General features: G+C 45.3%; 1 protein-coding gene across 7 annotated transcripts in view; it reads right to left on the reverse strand.

The window, feature by feature from the left end:
* DLC1 (DLC1 Rho GTPase activating protein) overlaps positions 1-20,838 on the reverse strand; it is a 242,050-nt gene that overhangs the window by 39,274 nt on the left and 181,938 nt on the right. Inside the window, exon 1 of one of the 7 annotated variants that reach the window (XM_081924336.1) lies at positions 4,594-5,029. The exons of the other annotated variants lie outside the window; for them this stretch is intronic. Within the exon in view, the coding sequence (XP_081780462.1) occupies positions 4,594-4,630 (37 nt within the window). The 5' untranslated portion in view covers positions 4,631-5,029. Of the gene's footprint in view, positions 1-4,593; positions 5,030-20,838 lie in introns of those variants that run through there. 7 annotated transcript variants of the gene reach the window in all.

Here is a 20,838-nt window from a genome sequence, read left to right on the forward strand (position 1 = left end):
ACAAGGTCATTTATCTCGGGACCTCTTTGGTCTGCCTGGGGCCACCACAGTCTGGTTCCATTATAATCAACACAACCTGCATGTTTCAGGACACTTCTATTTATTTACTGTAGGGCAGCAACACCTGGGGAGCTCCAGATGTTGGGTTACAATAGGCATCATCCCTGAGCTCTGGCCATGATGTTTACCCCTGCTTTAGAGCAGCCTTTTACAACCTGGTTTGGGCTACAATTCCCATCCGTCTCAGCCAGCATTGCAACAGTCACGAGATGGTGGCCATGACAGTCCAACGGTTATTTTATTTATAAAAACATTTCTACAGACGACTCACAAATTATGTGCGCTTAACTTGTGCTTCCTGTGCTTGGCCGAAAAACTTAGGGGGGGGGGCAGACATCCTGGGTGTGTGTGTGTGGGGGGGGAGCTAGCAATTCCACCAGTCATAGCAGTTGCCTTGGGAGAGAATTTGGAGATGCAGGCAGAGCGTGTGTTGACTATGCAAGATTTTGGCTTTATGTGCTATCCCCGGAATGCAACCACCACATAAGTTGGGAGTCAACTGTATACCACTATATCATAAAAATATCAAAGTGGTTTACAATAATATCTACATCCAGTACAAATGCACAAAAATTAGAATCAGAGACCATCAGCTAACCACAATGGAAGGATGTATTCTTAACTGCCAGTATAAGCCTGGAGATATAGTAAAGTTTTCAGCAGGCATTGAAAAGTTGAAATCAAGGCTGACTGCTGAATCTCTCTTGGTGGAACATCCCACAGGACTGGGCTGATGACACTAAAGGCTCCATTTTGTCTTGATGTCGAATGAGCCTTGCTAACTCAGGGGACTAGCAATGACACACTTGCAGATGATCTCAAGTGACTGAGCTAGGATATAGGGGTTCAGGTAAGCTGTTCAGGGCTTTGCAAATCAAGACAAATATCTCGAGCCTGGATCAGTTGTGGATGGGTGCAGATGCTTTAACAAGCCATGTTGTTGGCCATGTTCCCCAATCAGCAGTCTGCCTGCTGTATTCTGCACCAGCTGGGTCTGCCAAACCAGGCCCAAGGGCAGCCCCATGCAGAGGACATTGTAGTAATCCAGCCTTGAGGCACATGGACTCCAGTCACCAGGCTATAGCTAGCAAACCAGGCAAAGCCGAAGGAACTCCAAGTCACAGAGGATGACTGAAGGGCACCAGGCTCCAGAGGAAGTGAACTGCAGAGAGCAGGATTTAGATGGGTACTTACCATGCACACTTCTCTACAGCTTCCTTTTCCCTTTCCAAATTGTTCTTTAAATCATGCCAGTTCAAACATCCATTTGAAGAATTAGATGAGAGAGACTTTCAAAGGAGAAATAAAGGGGGGGGGGGACATCAGTGATAGCTTTCCCCCCTTTAAGCAGCTTCTGAATCTAATTTGGAAGGGAGATTCGAAAGCAGGTTTTGAGTTGTGTTCATGTACATGTGTGAGGGGGTGGGCACTTTTTAGCTGAGTAACCAAATCATGAGTGCTAATAGAAGTTAAGACGCATCCATCATATTGAATCCTACTCCCTAATGCTGAGGGATGTGTTTCTTGAGACTTGTCTGCCCAGCATCTTCCTGAGCTACGGAGCTGGCAGGTTAATGCAAATCAGTCATGGGGAGGGGGTGGGTGGAAACAGACACCCTTTCCTCCAGGCCAAAAAAGCATGAACTCTGTTGCACACCTTTGATAGCCAATGCAGATCTTAGAAACTCAAACAGATGGCTTTGTAGTATCAGCTATACAGTCTCTGCAGTTGCATCTTTGTGATTATAGGTTCAATATCTCTGGGAACAGAGTTATTGATTTATTTTATTTTTATTTTGTATTTTTCTGTTGCGAACCACCCTGTGATCTTCAGATGAAGGGGAGCATACAAATTTAATAAATTATAATGATGATGATGATGATGATAATAATGCCAGGGACCCATAGCTTAGAATGTGTTTGGAGGACAACTGAAGCTAAGCTGTTGAGCAGCCTTGCACAGATGTTGTTGGACTACAACTATCAGCTGCAGCCAGCCTCATGATGTGCTTGTAGTCCAAAAAAACAATTGGAGGACACCAGGTTGTGAAAGGTTGCTGCAGAGTAGATGCTTTGCCTGCATAAACATGCCAAGTGCAACCCCAAGCATTTCCAGAAGAACCTCAGAAATCTGGACTTGGGAAAGATTCCACTCAAGACTTGGAAATCTACTGAGAGCCAGGGGAGCAATACTAGAGGAGATGGAGCAATGGTCTGGCTCAGTTTCCTCTGTTCAGTTGTGCCCTCCTTACCCAACAAAGGTGAAAGATACTGAATTGTGGGCATGTGCACACCCAAACCTCCTTAAAACTGGATGCTAAAAGAGCAAACTCTTGCTCTTGGTATGCTATTAATTAGGCAGTGCCGATCTATGCATGCTTGCTCAGAAGTAAGACCCACAATGTTCAATAAACCTATTCCCAAATACGTGCAACACAGGAATTCAGCCCTCATTCACATACTCATTTGACCAGAGACATTTAAGTATTCAGTACATTTTGAAAGCAAAAATCAAGGATGACAATACAGTGGTACCTCGGGTTAAGTACTTAATTTGTTCTGGAGGTCTGTACTTAACCTGAAACTGTTCTTAACCTGAAGCACCACTTTAGCTAATAGGGCCTCCCGCTGCCGCTGTGCTGCCAGAGCACAATTTCTGTTCTCATCCTGAAGCAAAGTTCTTAACCCAAGGTACTTTTTCTGGGTTAGCAGAGTCTGTAACCTGAAGCGTATGTAACCCGAGGTACCACTGTACCAACAGCAACCTATGGATGACTACTAAAAAAAGGGGGGGAGCAATACCCACATGTTAGAGAGAATTAACTTAAATGTGTCACACCCAATTTGTGGCCATTTAGACACAGTCTCCATTAGCTTAATGGAAACATTTGGTTCACAATGATGCTACAAGCATGCCATTGGCAAGTTTTTGTGAAGAGAGAAAAAGAGAGACAGGGAGGGTGGTACCTAAGGTAGCCAGACAACAAAAAGAATTTGTTTTCTGTTTGTGCTAGAAATACAAGGCATTGTTTACAACTGGCAGGGGGTGTTGCTCCTTAAAAAGGATCAAAGGCTGTCCGATGACATCATGAGCCTGGGCACCAGGGCTCAAAGGGGAGGGCATCTGGCTCCTAAGAGCCACCACACTAATTATTGAAGAACTTCAAAAGGGAATTCAAGCTTCCTCTTCTCTTCGCCACTTCAAAACACACATCCAACTTAACCCTTTCATCTGCTGCTCCCTTTAAGGCATACCTATGTACACAAGCTGCCCACGAAGTGAGGCATTGCATCTTACAGCATTTGGCTGGGTGGGGGGCGGCAGCGACTCAACTAATTGAAAACACATTTCAAGGAAAGGCTGCCACATGGCTTCAACAATTCAAGGATTTTCTGCTTTTCCTGTTTCCCTAGGAGCCTTCGGCTGCAACCTTGAATACACTTAAATGAGACTCCCTCCCATGTTAATGTTGCTAAATTGGGAAACTGAATAATATTACCCCAATAGCAGATTGGTGTGCTACTGGTGATAATCGTCTTCCAGCTGGGACGATAATTAAGGGAAATTAAAGTGGACATTCGGGGAGGGAAAGTTCATGGAAGAATGAAAATATGTTGTAAAATGAGAGTGGAATGAAGCAGTCCCTTATATACCATGTGAATTCGCTACTGAGAGGAAACGCGGAAGACAAAAGCACTTTATGTCAGGCAAGGAAGTTGGAGATTGAACAGGAGGGAAACGATGAACATGAAAGAAACCAGATCGGAGGGAAAGGCAGATGCCCTACATTTCTGACGGGGGAGAAGATTCCCCGACGGCTCGCAAAGAGCTCGCCTACGTGCAAAGATAAGGGTCTCTTGCTCCGCTCTCTTGCCCTTTCGCCTCTTGCTCGAGACCCTCCCTCCCTCAGCATAACAAAAGCAGGAGCCGAGCCACGTCGATCTTATCAACTGATCGCGAAAAAGAAACATCTTCCTTTGCTGATGGGGAATCTGCCGCAAGCTAGAGACTGCGAGTTGCTCGCAGCCAAAATATGTGTATGTGTGTGTGTTTAAATCGCGCCTAGGCGAGCATCTCTGCGCAACCGTCTCCAAAGCAAAGCTTGCCTTTCCATGCACCTCTGAAGTCAATTTCCCGCCCTCTCCGCAAGAGAAGCACGGCCCAAGCCCCATTAGCCGAGGAGCTTATGCAACCCTCGAAGTGGTGCCTCCGCAAGAGAATTTACTTCTCAGGCAAGCGCTCCAGCAAAATCGTTCCGTCTTAATCCTCCTTCATTTCAGCTCCCCGCCTGTTCCCCAGCTCGCTCTGGAACACGCGAAGCAACAAACGGAGGGGAGCACCTCCACTGAGCGCGTGCAGAGTGCTTTCGGCCTCGCCGTCGAGGTTCCGGGATCCGGAGTGAGCCCGCCCCCTTTGGGCAGACAAGCCGAGGGCGCATTCACAGAAGACAGTATAAGCCGAAAGCAGCGCGTCTGCCTGCGCGCTCCCCGAGCCCGTCCCGTCTCACCCGCGAACAGACGGCGGAAGCTTACGTGTTAGTATCATGATCTCCTGCTTCTCTTTGCACATCGGACGGAGGAACGTCGCCGCCAGGCTGCAGGCTGGGGTGGTGGTGGTGAGGGGAACGTCCCGTCCCCGGATAGCTCCTCCGGGCAGCGTCTCAGCTCATCTTTCCCTCCCCTCCCGGGAGCGCAATGTTTCTCCGCGCCGCCTTCGCCCGTCTAAGCTGCGAGCCCTTCAGGCGCCAGGCAGGCAAATGCGGCTGCTGCTCCCGCTGCTGCGTCGCCTGGCCGGCGAAGCCATCGCCCCACCTTCTCTCTCTCTCCAGGTTCCTTTCCGTCGAGGAAGCGTCCCTAACCTCCCGTCCCGCCCCCGCTGGGCTGCTGCGCGGAGGAGATCCGGCAGAGGAAGTCTCCGGGCGCCTCCTGCGCGGCGCTTAGAAGGAACCAGAGACTCCCTCGCAGGGCGCGCTCCGGCTACTAGAATAAGCATCGGCTCCTCGCCGACGCCGCTCAAGCCGGGGAAGCCGCGCCCACCGCCCACCCCTCGGGTGCCTTTCCCCGAATTCCAATGGCTTGCTCTCGGAGCTGATCTGGCTCCGTGTGGTCTCTGCATACTGACTGGAAGCTGCTGTCCAGAGTTTCAGGCAGGAGACAAGCTCACCTGGAGATTGAAATGCAGTTTTGCCCAAATCTGCTTTCCTCCAGATGCTTGGAAGTAGAACTCCCATCAGCCCCAGCCAGCGCCACCAAGCTTCACCACTTAGCTACAGCCTTTCCTCGAAGGTAAAGGTAAAGGGACCCCTGACCACTAGGTCCAGGTCGTGACCGACTTGGGGTTGCGGCGCTCATCTCGCTTTATTGGCCGAGGAAGCTGGCGTACAGCTTCCAGGTCATGTGGCCAGCAGGACTAAGCCGCTTCTGGCGAACCAGAAATGTCGTTTACCTTCCCGCCAGAGTGGTACCTATTTATCTACTTGCACTTTGACGTGCTTTCGAACTGCTAGATTGGCAGGAGCAGGGACTGAACAATGGGAGCTCACCCCGTCATGGGGATTTGAACCGCCGACCTTCTGATCGGCAAATCCTAGGCTCTGTGGTTTAACCCACAGCGCCACCCGCGTCCCTTCCTCGAAGGTAGGGATGGGGAATCTAACATCCAAAGGCCAAGAACCAGGCCCTCCAAACGCCCCCAGGTCACACCCTTCATTGGCCCCCCCTCTGTGCCCAAGTAAAGTTTGCTTGGCTGGAATGTCTCTTGCTTGTCCGCATAGAGCTTACAGAGCGGTATGTAAATGTGGGCCTGCAGAATAAGGGTAACATTTGCATGAGTTGCTCCACCCACTTTTGCCTCTGATCATGCCCACTGCTGGCGTGTGGCCCTCTGAAGGCTGCTCAGAAGACAACGTGGCCCTTTGGGCCGAAAAAGTTTTTCCACCTCTGCTATAGCTATCCTTGGAGTTCTCCTCTGGGGAAATCATCTAATCTTGTGCCCCAATGCTTGGCTTGATTAGGAGGAGCTGGAAACAACAACAACAAAACCTCTGCATGGAAATTTAGTTTGCCTTTTGTACAGGTTCAGAGCTATAAGATACAGACCTGCATTTTTGCAGCGTGTCTCACTTCAATTCGCAGTGGCATGTTGTACCTTCAGCCCCACCCAGTCAGCCTCTCAGCCAACCACTCCTATGCTGTGGAAATTTACTCCACGTTACCTATTGGTTCCTTGCTCTACACATCCACTTCTGAATCATAGTGGAACTTCTGCAGTGAGGAACCTGGATCTGATTCATAAGGCAACCTTTTCCCTGCTCCGCATACTTTCAGCATAACTCAGCTTTTAAGGATTTGCCAGTACTAATCTGACATGTAAAGAGCAAGGAGACACACCTCCCCTTCGACCCAGGCCTGTAAAGTAAGCTTTATCCATTCTGATGCTGTTATTCTGGTGCTGTCACTTTATCCATTCTGATGCTGTTATTCTGGTGCTGTCACTTTATCCATTCTGATGCTGCCCCACAATTTGTTTAAATCGGGAATCACAATGTCAATCTTTTATTCTATTTTTACACTTCCCAAATTGTTGACTCTGCAAAGTTGTCCATAGCATTTGCAGTCTTCTTGAAACCAATTTCCATTTAGTGATGGGCAAACTCCACTTGGCTTGATTCAAAATTGGCTAACAAGCTTTCTCAGCAAGTGTTGAGAAAAGAAAGGCTCATCTTTTCTTCCAGCTTGTACAGTGGTACCTCGGGTTAAATACTTAATCCGTTCCGGAGGTCCGTTCTTAACCTGAAATTGTTCTTAACCTGAAGCACCACTTTAGCTAATGGGGCCTCCCGCTGCCGCTGTGCCGCCGGAGCACGATTTCTGTTCTCACCCTGAAGCAAAGTTCTTAATCCGAGGTAATATTTCTGGGTTAGCGGAGTCTATAACATGAAGCGTATGTAACCCGAGGTACCACTGTAATGTTGGTGGATACATGACGACAGGGTGTCTCTCTCACGCACATTATTTACACAGTGCCCTGGGAGCCATAGTTTGAGTGCATTCTTTTGAGTTCCAGTGAATGCAGATGCCGCCTTTTCACAGCTGCTTGCTGGCAACTGCCTAGCATGAAGATGAGACGTATGAACACTGCCAGGTTTTGAATGGACCCAGGGTGGGTTCAGCAGAGCACAGCAAAGTACCGTACATTGACAGTGCATGTGTAGAATCTTGTTCACTATACCAAGCTGGAGAAGGACTCCTGGGGGAAATGGCCACTCATCCTGGTGGGGATTAACAGCAGCAGAGGGCTAATGGCCCTTCTCTCCTGTTTCTGGGCTTCCCATAGGCATCTGGTTGGTCTCTCTAGAAAACAGGGTCCTGGTCTGATCCAGGAAAGATGTTGGTGTTAGCTAAAAAATGGAAGTGGAAGCAGTCCACTGAAAGTCACAGCAACTGCCACCCAAATGATGGAGGTCCATTTCCAAGGTGCCATACAAGCAGACACCAAGAAACCGAAACAGGGGTACCAACTTCTATAAAATACTGGGGCCCCCAGGTAAGCTCTGCCCTGCATAATCAATCACATAATGTGGTCACACACACCATTTGAATGGCAATGTCCATCACCCCTCAATATTTATTGGGGGAGGATTGAAGCCCCCTTGATCCCTAAAAGTTGGCTTCTATGAACTGAAATGAGAAGTTCGTTATTATTATTATAATTAGAACCAGCAATATTCAGTTCATACCCAGAATTAGCAGTTTAAAAGTTGACCCTCCCCCAGGTATTAAGGCCTCCTTTTATAACTGTTTAAACTTGGACTTCAAACCTGGTCAACCATAGCCAATGATCATGGATGGTGGTGTTCTTGCTTCACATAGGCCTGCTCTACTGCTTCAATTTGCAGAAGCAGCATGTTTGCAAGTGTTGTATAATATTTGTTCTGTATCATTTGTTCTGTAGCAGCAGCTATGTTCTGGAAGGCAACTATTAAGCCTTCTAGCTTCCATGCTTTGTTGTGTATCTGTGTATGTTTGCAACTGTGCACTCTCAAGACTTTTGTCTAGATGATTCTACACACACCTTCCTTGTATGCATTCTGATCCAATTAGACTGCATTTCTCCATAAGATCTCTATTTCCCCCTCATTATCAATTTTTGGAGACTTCCAGTCTGCCTAGCAGTCATTTTTAACTGTGGCATAGCCAAAGTGAATAGTATGTTTTCAAAGCGGACATCAGTTTTGGATTACTCGAAAATCAGGGAATATTCTGTTTAGAGTATGGATGTTTACAAAACAGCAACCGCCAGGACAACACAGTTACCATTGTCTTGTGTCTGAACAAAGTCAGGAATAAATATACCCTCCACCCAACCCCACCCTGTATTCTGACCATTTAATATAATTTAAATAAGGGTCACAGGGCCAAACCTTGAAAGAAACCTAATGATCATATACTGATTTGGAGGCCATGCCTATTAACAGAAGGAAGATCCTTTTTTTAGGGTCTGTATGTAATGGAGTCAAAGAGTTCAAGATGGATGGCAAAGTATCTGTGAAAGTTTGCCCCACAGGCACAGCAATTCCCTCTAAGAGGTGTATTCTGCCTGTTTTTAACTGCATTTGCAAGATGGGGGACTGATAATAAGGACTTCATTGTCTTCTCTTTTCCCTCCAAGGTCCAAGTGCCCAGATTGCTAGCTGCATTCTCTCTGTCACTGCCTCTTTGAAACAGAATGGTACAGAGAAGTCACAATTTGTAACAGGCCATCTGACTCGCTCACACAAACCCTGGATTGTAAAGCCAAGTGCTGGTATAAATATCCTTCCAGCAAACACCATGATAAATTATGGGGCACCCCTCCTGTGCACGAGATATAAGGCCTCTCGCTCCAGTTTGCTGGACTGAACTCTGAAGAACCTTTTCCCTCTAACCTTCCTCCCTCAACATGAAAATGCGGTTCAGGAGCTTATAATATTTGTGTTCATTTGTTGATAATACATTTCATTCGACAACAAAAGCACCATTCTTTTCTTTCCCTCCCCAGTGGTGGTGGTGGTGGGGCAGGAAGTAGAGTATTACATAAAGGAGCACTTCCCTGCAGAAGATGTTTCTGACAGAAAAAAATTATTTAGATGCTGAAAAGGAGGAAGTTATTTTTTTAAAAAACCCTCCACAAACAGATATATTAAAGATGCAACATGATTCTTTGTTTCTTTGAGGCTAAAAAGCATACCTGACTCCAGGACTTTTTCCCCAGCTGGAACTTGCCGGAACTCAGTTCCGGCACCTCTCAGGTGGGTGCCATTGCCATTCTAAGAGAATACGGGTGAGTTCCAGCAAATATTATAAGCTCCTGAACCACACTTTCTTTTTCATGGTAAGTTCCAGCACCTCTTTCCCCCCTAGAAAAATAGCAATGCTAGACCACAGCTTAACCTGACCCAGCTTCCACCAGCTTTGCTTCCACATTAGAGCTCTTTCTAGACACTAAGGGCCTTTCCCTATCTCAGTTAGCTGGCAGGGAGTTAAAATGAAGGTTCCACACAACATATTGTAGCTGATGCTCTCTGGATCTTTTGTACTAAAACTCCAGCATGGTGATGGAAATTGTAGACCAAAACATCTTGAGGGTGCCAGCTTGAAAAGGGCAGTATTATGTTACGTTATATGGCATTACCTTACGGTTTGTTTATACAGTGGTACCTCGGGTTAAGTACTTAATTCATTCCAGAGGTCCGTTCTTAACCTGAAACTGTTCTTAACCTGAAGCACCACTTTAGCTAATGGGGCCTCCCGCTGCTGCCGCACGATTTCTGTTCTCATCCTGAAGCAAAGTTCTTAACCCGAGGTACTATTTCTGGGTTAGCGGAGTCTGTAACCTGAAGCGTATGTAACCTGAGGTACCACTGTACATTGCTTTTTGGCTGACAGGCTCATCAGGCGGCGATTAGCATATTAATACAAAAGAAAGATGCAACAACAATACAATAGATCAGCCAAAATGATATAAAACAGCAAAATCACAAAATGTCCACCAGTTACACAGCAAATATATCTTCCTGATCTACATTTGTGTTTTCACCACAGGCATAGCATTCCACCTCTCATTGGAAGCCAGGTTAAGTGTCTCTCACAAACATGGGTGCTCCAATCTCTGAACTAAGAGAAAGCCTACCCACAATAAATTGCCCATGGGAAGTGCCCTCAACACACCCAAAAGGAGTGACCTAAAGGGGAGACCCTTATCTTTGGGTGGCATTTCGAAATATATAGACTTTCCCCAAGGAAACCAGCTACAGCTGTTGTTGTCCAACAAAGCTTCCTTTTCCAATAGACAAGATCCTTCTTTTTTGTTTTCTCATGAGTCATTCAGCAAAGCTTCCATGCCATGCTAGTTGAAAGTTCTCCTTGTAGATTCCAATCCCCCCTTTTTTTCTTCCTGGTAAGTAGGGGTAAGGAATTAATTGCCCCAGTTCCATTTCTGTTCCTGCAGGAGGGAGGTCAGGAATTAATTGCCTCAGTGTCAGTTCTCTTCCTGCACAAGGAAGGGAGACAGTCTCAGCTGCTGATCTGCAAAGTGTTTTACAAACTGTTCATATATATTGAAAAAGCATGACTGGAAGTGTGCATGCCGGCAATGCACATCTCAGCACTCTTTCAAGGTTGAATAAATTGGCCTGGACAGAGAGAAGCGAGGCAGTAACAGAAGCACAAACCTTCTTTGTCCAGAAGTATTATGACTACTATAATCTGTTTCTTAAGCTTGCTATAACAATTGTTCTTCGTGTGAACTTTCGCAAAATAGGAAACTGCTTCATCTCTTAATTTCACTACAGAGAAGACAGCAACTTAATACAATCTGATCTGAAAAAGGTCACATCTCTTTAGAAATAATATTGTACTTTCTCCTTCAAGGTGACTTTTGAGACTCCTTTGGGTAGTGATAAAGCGGGATATCAAATCCAAACTCTTCTTCAAACTCTTTTTCAGTTTCTGCAGGAGTAAGGCTATCAGGTCAGAATATGGAGATTTTGCGTAAGCCTTTACATTTGGGCTGAATCAGAAGACAAGGAAGCCATGGCTTCTGTCATGACCCCAAGGTCCCTCCTGACCCAGACGTCTCCACTGACCCCAGAAAATCCAGCATTTGAAGAGTCCATGTTGCCAGCACTTATCTGACTTGAGGGTGCTTTGTTGCTACCTTTGACCCAGAGGAATCCAGCCCAAGATCCCAGTAGATGTTTTCTCTTGCAGAACCAGACAAGGCCCTTTTAACTGAAGAGACTATGCTTATCATAGGCAGAATTAGGTTTTGTCTACACCCAAGTTTAATCTGCATCTGAAGACGTTTTGTGCTCCTGTTTCAGTAGTGCTGTGCACAGGGCACTCCCTCACAATCAGCTCTTATGCTGCTCCCCCCATAAATTCAGATTTCCCCAGTCAAGAGGAAGAACAAGCAAGGGATAGATCATCTGTATGGAGAAGACAGAGAAATGCTATTGGGTGACAGAGAGAAGGCTGAACTGCTCAGCTGTGAAGACAGGGGCAAAGCAGATGTCTGATCATGATAACCACTCCCATCCTTTCCCTAGACCACCCTTTCTTCCACCCGGAGCAAAAAATTGAGACGGAATCACAAAGGAGGCGTATACACAAGTAGCCAACAGTTGCAGGGTGAAGGTCAGGTGGGCTAAAGCTCATGATGAGCTCAGGCTTGCAAGAGAAATTAAAAATAATAATAAAAAGATTTCTTTGGCTATGTCTGAAGCAAAGGATAAACAGATAAGGGTTGAAAAATGTGACTCCATGCTGATCCACTCAAGACAGCAAACACATCCCCTCCCCGCCCCCGGAGTGGATCAAACATCCCTTTACATGACTCTTTACATCTTCCTAACCCACCAGTTCTGTTTCACCACTGCTGGTGTCTATTTTCAGTGAGTTCCACAGGCTATCTATCTATCTAATTTGTATATTACAGGAAAACTGAAAAACAATGATTTCTCCAGGTCGCCCAACTTCATGTATATGAATGATTATGCTGTAAATTACTGTATCAGTTTCCCCACGCTGATTTACAGTACATTTCCCTAATGCCAGTTCTGTGGCTGCAGCTATGGTTTTGATGTTACCATTACTATTACTATTACTATTATTATTATTATTATTATTATTATTATTATTATTATTAAATAGAGTTCTGAAGTAATTGGAAACTGAAAAACAATGATTTTCCAGCTCTCCCTGCTTTCCTTTTTTATTTTTAAAAACTGATTTAACTGTGTAATATTATATTGATTTTGGTCACAACCAGCTGAAATGGCTGTCATTTTAGGATTGAACCTAAAGTGTGCACACTTTGGCTTGCATTGAATTGGGAATTCCTGAGTGTGTGCCTTGCTGCAATTCCTGGGTCAAGAATATGAGGCAGGTTTGTGATTTGTTAATAGTATCTAAGGTATTATGGGTAATCATGGAAGTTTCCATTTGGGATTAGTCATTTTCTATCTTTTTATCATGATGGACAACCAAATTCTTTGTAGTCAAATGAGTTTTTCATTCATTAAGCTTATTTCCTCTGGAGGAAATAGGCATAAGCATCACCTGGCCCAGTTGGCCAATTATAGGAAAGGCTGCTGCTCCTTTGTAGCCTCTGGGGGAATCGGCAGGACAGAGGAAATCATTTTAAACCAATAACTCAATAAAGCACACTCACTATGGTAATTGGAACATGCCCCCTTGCGTGGCTAGTTTCGTCACAGCATTAATCATAGCCGAATACTGCTGTTATGAATTTTCTATTGCAACTTGAAGAATGGGTGGGGAATAGTTACATAAAGCTAGCAGATAAAAGAAAAGAAAAGAAAAGAAAAGTTCCTGCATAAAGATAACGGGCAAAACAACAATAAGTCATAAGTAGGGATGCTTGAAGAATTCAATCTTTGTGAATACTAATATGAACTGATCATGTTCTATGCCTGCTAGGCTAATGTGTTAATAGAACAGAACTTAATTATCTATCTATCTCTTGTACTCCCAGCTGTTCCCAGCTCTCTCTCTCTAATAGTTTTAAAAGTGAGAAAATACATTGACAAATACTTATTTTGAGAGAAAACAGTTTTAGAAATGTGAATTTTCATGCAGATTTCTAAAAACACATTGAAACAGAAATAAATTGAAATGGACTTATGGGAGAAAACGTGTGAAAGTGTCATAGACTACAAGCGGATTGATTCTTCTGTCTCTACCAGTGCCAACACATTGGCCTGGTGTAAGTATGATAATGCTAACATTTGTGGAGATGCTGCTGGTATAAATCTAAAGAATTTGAAGATGGGGCCATAAATCTATTCTGGTGCTTGAGATGCACCCACAAGACACAGCATGGTGTAGTGGTTAAGAGTGTCAGGCCTGGGAAACCAGGGTTCAAATCTCCATTCATCCATTAAGCTCACAGGGTGATCTTGTATGAATTGCCAACTCTCAGTCTAACTTGCCTCACAGGGTTGTTGTGAGCAAAGTATGGAGGGGGGAACCATGTTTGCCTTGAGCAGCTTGGAGGAAAGGTGAGCTATAAAGGCAATAGAATAGAATAGAATTTATTATTTATACCCCGCCCATCTGGCTGGGTTTCCCCAGCCACTCTGGGTGATTTCCAACAAAGTATTAAAATACAGTAGTCTGTTACACATTAAAAGCTTCCCTAAAGAGGGCTGCCTTCAGATGTTCTCTAAAAATCTGGTAGTTGTTCTTCTCTTTAACATCTGGTGGGAGGGCATTCCCCAGGGCGGGTGCCACTACCGAGAAGGCCCTCTGCCTGGTTCCCTGTAACTTGGCTTCTCGCAGGGAGGGAACCACCAGAAGGCCCTCAGAGCTGGATCTCAGTGTCCGGGCTGAATGATGGAGGTGGAGACACTCCTTCAGGTATACTGGACCGAGGCCATTTAGGGCTTTAATGGTCAGCACCAACACTGTGAATTGTGCTCAGAAACATACTAGGAGCCAATGTAGGTCTTTCAAGACCAGTGTTATGTAGTCTCGGCGGCCACTCCCAGTCACCAGTCCAGCTCCCGCATTCTGGATTAGTTGTAGTTTCCAGGTCACCCCACATAGAGTACATTGCAGAAGTCCAAGCGGAAGATAACTAGAGCATGCACCACTCTGGCGAGACAGTGAACAGGCAGATAGGGTCTCAGCCTGCGTACCAGATGGAGCTGGTAAACAGCTGCCCTGGACACATAATAAATAAATGTCTAAAGTCAGGATCTCTTTTCCCTGTTTCCAAAAGTTGTTACAAGCAGTGATGGCACCCTGCCATGTGTGCATCATACACACTGAAAGAATACATGATCCATCCCTAAGGGACAGGAGTGCCAACTTGGCCCCACAACCATGGGTGCCCGGGGCTGTGGGTGCTCAGGCACCCAGGGCCCCAGGGAGTTGGCTGGCACCTATGCTAAGGGATGTGGGCATTGGCTTCTGTTTTGCCAGCTGCATAAATCCCCTCCTGTTACCCTTTCTTACTCACTGACCACCTCTTTCCATTGTTTCATTTTTGTTTAAAAAAATACAAGAGCTTCCCATCTCCTTGAAATTTCCCCAACACCCACTTGTTCCTTAAAATGAGCACACAAGAGACGCCACAGTGGGCTGCTTTGCGGCTGTGCCTACACAGTAAGAATGGGAGCCACAACATAATTAACATTTACAGCAGAATGTTCCTACTGCTGAACCAGAGGCTCAGTCTTGAAGCAAAGCAGAAACAAGTTCATTCAGAGAGAAGGATTGAGAAGCACTATATTTTGCCTGTAAACACAAACAGGGAGTGAACGAGATCAAGACTTTCCCACATTGATCCAAATGGAGAGCAGAAAATACACCAGTCAAGAGCCAATAACACCATGCAGAGAGCAAACCCTGTTTCCACACCCTGCCCCCCTCCAGTCACCGGTAGTGCACTGTTTACCATGCCATTTTTGTGTGAGGAGGTGTTTGTGGGAAGTTTCCTCAGAAGGAAAAAGTGATACTTCATCAGAGTAAACACTAATTCTCAGGGTCTCTGAAATTATTTCAAACAGAGGGGCAGGCATTGCCCAACCATCTCTCCATGAGAAAATAACTGTAAATAGAGTTACACATTATGGACATTAAAACAGGTTTCCCCAATCTGGTGCCCTCCAGATGTTCTGGATTACTTGTCTCATGAAATATCAAACATCATCATCAACATTTAGGTAAAGGTAAAGGGACCCCTGACCATTAGGTCCAGTTGTGACTGACTCTGGGGTTGCAGCACTCATCTCGCTTTATTGGCCGAGGGAGCCAGCATACAGCTTCCGGGTCATGTGGCCAGCATGACTAAGCCACTTCTGGCAAACCAGAGCAGTGCACGGAAACACCGTTTACCTTCCTGCCGGAGCAGTACCTATTTATCTACTTGTACTTTGAGGAGCTTTCAAACTGCTAGGTTGGCAGGAGCAGGGACCGAGCAACGGGAGCTCACCCCGTCATGGGGATTCGAACCGCCGACCTTCTGATCGGCAAGTCCTAGGCTCTGTGGTTTAACCCACAGCACCACCCGCGTTTAGCATTCCCTAAATCCTTAGACTCCCCTCCATCCTTCCATGGTTACCATTTTCAATCTTTTTCAATTGCCTCACATATTTTCTCTATTTTTCTTAAATAGACCATTTTTACCTTAGTTTTTAGTACATTACCAGCATTACTCAAATCCTGCCAAAGTTTTAGTTGTTTACAGCATTCTCTTAAGCACGTTGTAAATTTCCCCCATTCTTTATTAAAGTTCCTCTCTTCTTGGTTTCTGATTTCCCTGGTCCTCACTTACTGGGGTCTTGCGAAGGCCTTGCAAGATCTTGCTGGAAGCAGGAAGCCACTGCAGCCGCTTGTCTGGCAGCAGCAACAGTGGGGCCCCTTGGATGCCATCACCTGAGGTAGTTGCCTCAAGCTGCCTCATGGGTAGGCCGGCTCTGGTTCGTATCATTTCAGACCACTGCCCATGATGGTTATCGCTGAAGGGAGTTGCAGTCCTAAAATTCTGGAGGGAACCAGATTGAGAAAGGCTGCACTATAATGCATGATGGAAATGTCATAATGTGAGACTTTCTTCTATTATGTACATAGTGACAATGAAGCAGGCTTACAAAAGGAAGGACAGCATACTTTACTAAGAGCTCCAAAATACGTCACACCAACATCACAATTAGAAATGGTGATTTGAAGGCAAACACAGTGATGAAAGACTGACACCCATTAAGCAGAATTTGAGCCCTTCTCACTCGTCTTTGCAGGTTTTGTCTTTAGCGAGAAAGTACGAGATTAATTTATTATGTTACTATTTATGTACGCAGTGTAATAAATATCTGGACAAGTTTCTGTCTCAGGCACATCAATAAGAAGTTATTAAAAAGTCAGAATATATACTCTGACATGTTGTTGTTGTTGTTGTTGTTTAGTCGTTTAGTCGTGTCCGACTCTTCGTGACCCCATGGACCAGAGAACGCCAGGCACCTCTGTCCTCTACTGCCTCCCGCAGTTTGGTCAAACTCATGCTGGTAGCCTCGAAAACACTATCCAACCATCTCGTCCTTTGTCGCCCCCTTCTCCTTGTGCCCTCCATCTTTCCCAACATCAGGGTCTTCTCCAGGGAGTCTTCTCTTCTCATGAGGTGGCCAAAGTACTGGAGCCTCAGCTTCACAATCTGTCCTTCCAGTGAGCACTCAGGGTTGATTACCTTCAGTATGGAGAGGTTTGATCTTCTTGCAGTCCATGGGACTCTCAAGAGTCTCCTCCAGCACCATAATTCAAAAGCATCAATTCTTCGGCGATCAGCCTTCTTTATGGTCCAGCTCTCACTTCCATACATCACTACTGGGAAAACCATAGCTTTAACTATACGAACCTTTGTTGGCAAGGTGATGTCTCTACTTCTCAAGATGCTGTCTAGGCCTGTCATTGCCCTTCTGCCAAGAAGCAGGCGTCTTTTAATTTCGTGGCTGCTGTCACCATCTGCAGTGATCATTGAGCCCAAGAAAGTAAAATCTCTCACTACCTCCATTTCTTCCCCTTCTATTTGCCAGGAGGTGATGGGACCAGTGGCCATGATCTTCGTTTTTTTGATGTTGAGCTTCAGACCATATTTTGCGCTCTCCTCTTTCACCCTCATTAAAAGGTTCTTTAATTCCTCCTCACTTTCTGCCATCAAGGTTGTGTCATCTGCATATCTGAGGTTGTTGATATTTCTTCCGGCAATCTTAATTCCGGCTAGGGATTCATCCAGCCCAGCCTTTCGCATGATGAATTCTGCATATAAGTTAAATAAGCAGGGAGACAAAATACAGCCTTGTCGTACTCCTTTCCCAATTTTGAACCAATCAGTTGTTCCATATCCAGTTCTAACTGTAGCTTCTTGTCCCACATAGAGATTTCTCAGGAGACAGATGAGGTGATCTGGCACTCCCATTTCTTTAAGAACTTGCCATAGTTTGCCGTGGTCGACACAGTCAAAGGCTTTTGCATAGTCAATGAAGCACAAGTAGATGTCTTTCTGGAACTCTCTAGCTTTCTCCATAATCCAGCGCATGTTTGCAATTTGGTCTCTGGTTCCTCTGCCTCTTCTAAATCCAGCTTGCACTTCTGGGAGTTCTTGGTCCACATACTGCTTGAGCCTTCCTTGTAGAATTTTAAGCATAACCTTGCTAGCGTGTGAAATGAGTGCAATTGTGCGGTAGTTGGAGCATTCTTTGGCACTGCCCTTCTTTGGGATTGGGATGTAGACTGATCTTCTCCAATCTTCTGGCCACTGCTGAGTTTTCCAAACTTGCTGGCATATTGAGTGTAGCACCTTAACAGCATCATCTTTTAAAATTTTAAATAGTTCAGCTGGAATACCGTCACTTCCACTGGCCTTGTTATTTGCAGTGCTTTCTAAGGCCCATTTGACTTCACTCTCCAGGATGTCTGGCTCAAGGTCAGCAACCACACTACCTGGGGTATACGGGACATCCATTTCTTTCTGGTATAATTCCTCTGTGTATTCTTGCCACCTCTTCCTGATGTCTTCTGCTTCTGTTAGGTCCTTTCCACATTTGTCCTTTATTATGGAAATCTTTGTACGAAATGTTCCTTTCATATCTCCAATTTTCTTGAACAGATCTCTGGTTCTTCCCATTCTATTGCTTTCCTCTATTTCTTTGCATTGCTCGTTTAAGAAGGTCTTCTTGTCTCTCCTTGCTATTCTTTGGAAATCTGCATTCAATTTCCTGTATCTTTCACCATCTCCCTCGCATTTTGCTTGCCTTCTCTCCCCCGCTATTTGTAAGGCCTCATTGGACAGCCACTTTGCTTTCTTGCATTTCCTTTTCATTGGGATGGTTTTCGTTGCTGCCTCCTGTATAATGTTACGAGCCTCCATCCATAGTTCTTCAGGCACTCTGTCCACCAAATCTAAATCCTTAAACCTGTTCCTCACTTCCACTGTGTATTCATAAGGGATTTGACTTAGATTGTATCTTACCGGCCCAGTGGTTTTTCCTACTTTCTTCAGTTTAAGCTTGAATTTTGCTATAAGAAGCTGATGATCTGAGCCACAGTCAGCTCCAGGTCTTGTTTTTGCTGACTGTATAGAGCTTCTCCATCTTTGGTTGCAGAGAATATAATCAATCTGATTTCGATGCTGCCCATCTGGTGATGTCCATGTGTAGAGTCGTCTCTTGTGTTGTTGGAAAAGCGTGTTTGTGATGACCAGCTTGTTCTCTTGACAGAACTCTATTAGCCTTTGCCCTGCTTCGTTTTGATCTCCAAGGCCAAACTTGCCAGTTGTTCCTTTTATCTCTTGACTCCCTACTTTAGCATTCCAATCCCCTATGATGAGAAGAACATCCTTCTTTGGTGTCACTTCTATAAGGTGTTGTAAGTCTTCATAGAATTGGTCAATTTCAGTTTCTTCAGCACCAGTAGTTGGTGCATAAACTTGGATTACTGTGATGTTAAAAGGTCTGCCTTGGATTCGTATCGAGATCATTCTATCATTTTTGAGATTGCATCCCAGTACAGCCTTCGCCACTCTTTTGTTGACTATGAGGGCCACTCCATTTCTTTTACGGGTTTCTTGCCCACAGTAGTAGATATGATGGTCATCCGAACTGAATTCACCCATTCCCGTCCATTTTAGTTCACTGATGCCCAGGATGTCAATATTTATTCTTGCCATCTCATTTTTGACCACCTCCAACTTACCCAGGTTCATGGTTCTTACATTCCAGGTTCCTATGCAATATTTTTCTTTACAGCATTGGACTTTCCTTTCGCTTCCCGGCATATCCGCAACTGAGCGTCCTTTCGGCTTTGGCCCAGCCGCTTCATCAGCTCTGGATCTACTTGTACTTGCCCTCCGCTCTTCCCCAGTAGCATGTTGGACGCCTTCCGACCTGAGGGGCTCATCTTCCAGCGTCATAACTTTTATATGCCTGTTGTCTTTGTCCATGGAGTTTTCTTGGCAGGGATACTGGAGTGGCTTGCCGGTTCCTCCTCCAGGTGGATCACGTTTGGTCAAAACTCTCCACTATGACCTGTTCATCTTGGGTGCCCTGCTCGGCATAGTTCATAGCTTCTCTGAGTTCTTCAAGCCCCTTCGCCACGGCAAGGCAGTGATCCATGAAGGGGATCTGTTGCTATACAGTGGTACCTCTGACATATGTTTGCCAAAAGGAACACATAAAACATGTTCTAAGCTTACCGTGTCAACTCCATCTTGTAATATTTATTTTTTTTTAGTTTGCAGGTTACATCTTTTCCAGTCGTATCACTTTACAAGCAAACTTAAGAGTTCAGATTTGTCACTGCGTAGTATATTAATGTCAAGCTTTAGCCTGCAGAACTGTTATTTATATTGAAGCTCGGGGGCCTTAAGGCAGAAGGACGTACGATGAAAATGCAGAGCAGGCATATTTTTTTAAATATTAATAAAATTCAAGGTTCGTAAGTTGGCTCGAAGTCAGAAATTGCCCATCATGGTCAGTTATAGCATAGGAAGCTATTCTCTACCAAGTCAGACCATTAGTCTATCCAGCTCAGTATCACCTACACAGACTGCCAGTGGATCTGTATACCCTTGAGTCTAGAGTTTAAACAGGAATCTTTCTCAGCCATATCTGTGTATTCAAGAGATTGAACCTAGGGCAGTCTATTTATACCTTGTTCCTTGCTCCCACCCCTCCCATGGACAGGTTCTTGATTGCTCATCTGCTGAGGACTTCATAGCCTCCATGACAACCATGAGGCTGCCCCAAGTTTTCACTGGTCTGACACACAGGGCAGGAACACCCTCAATTTGATTTTTGCTCTGGATGGAAGAAGCGGGGGGAGGTCTAGGGAGAGGATGGTAGTGGATGTCACTCCATTGTCATGATCAGTTCCTCCTAAAGTTTGTCCAGTCCTTCCCTGTCAGGGATAGACGAGAGGAAATCACTCTTGAGGGCAATGGTGAGCAAAATCAAAATCCAGTAGCTGGCTGAGAAAGCACTGAATGGCTTCCTACTATGACCACTGCTGTTCCTTTTCTCAAAAAAATGCAACCTCTTGAAGGTTCTTTTCATTATACAAATAAAAAGCTGTGAGTTTTGAGGGCAATGCACAATTTGCCATTAAGAGTGTTGCCCGTTGTTGTTGCTGCTGCTGTTGCTATACAGTGGTACCTCGGGTTAAGAACTTACCCTAACTCGTTCTGGAGATCCGTTCTTAACCTGAAACTGTTCTTAACCTGAG

Source organism: Podarcis melisellensis, assembly GCF_964234715.1.
Source record: "Podarcis melisellensis genome assembly, chromosome: 9".
Classification (NCBI taxonomy): Eukaryota; Metazoa; Chordata; class Lepidosauria; order Squamata; family Lacertidae; genus Podarcis; species Podarcis melisellensis.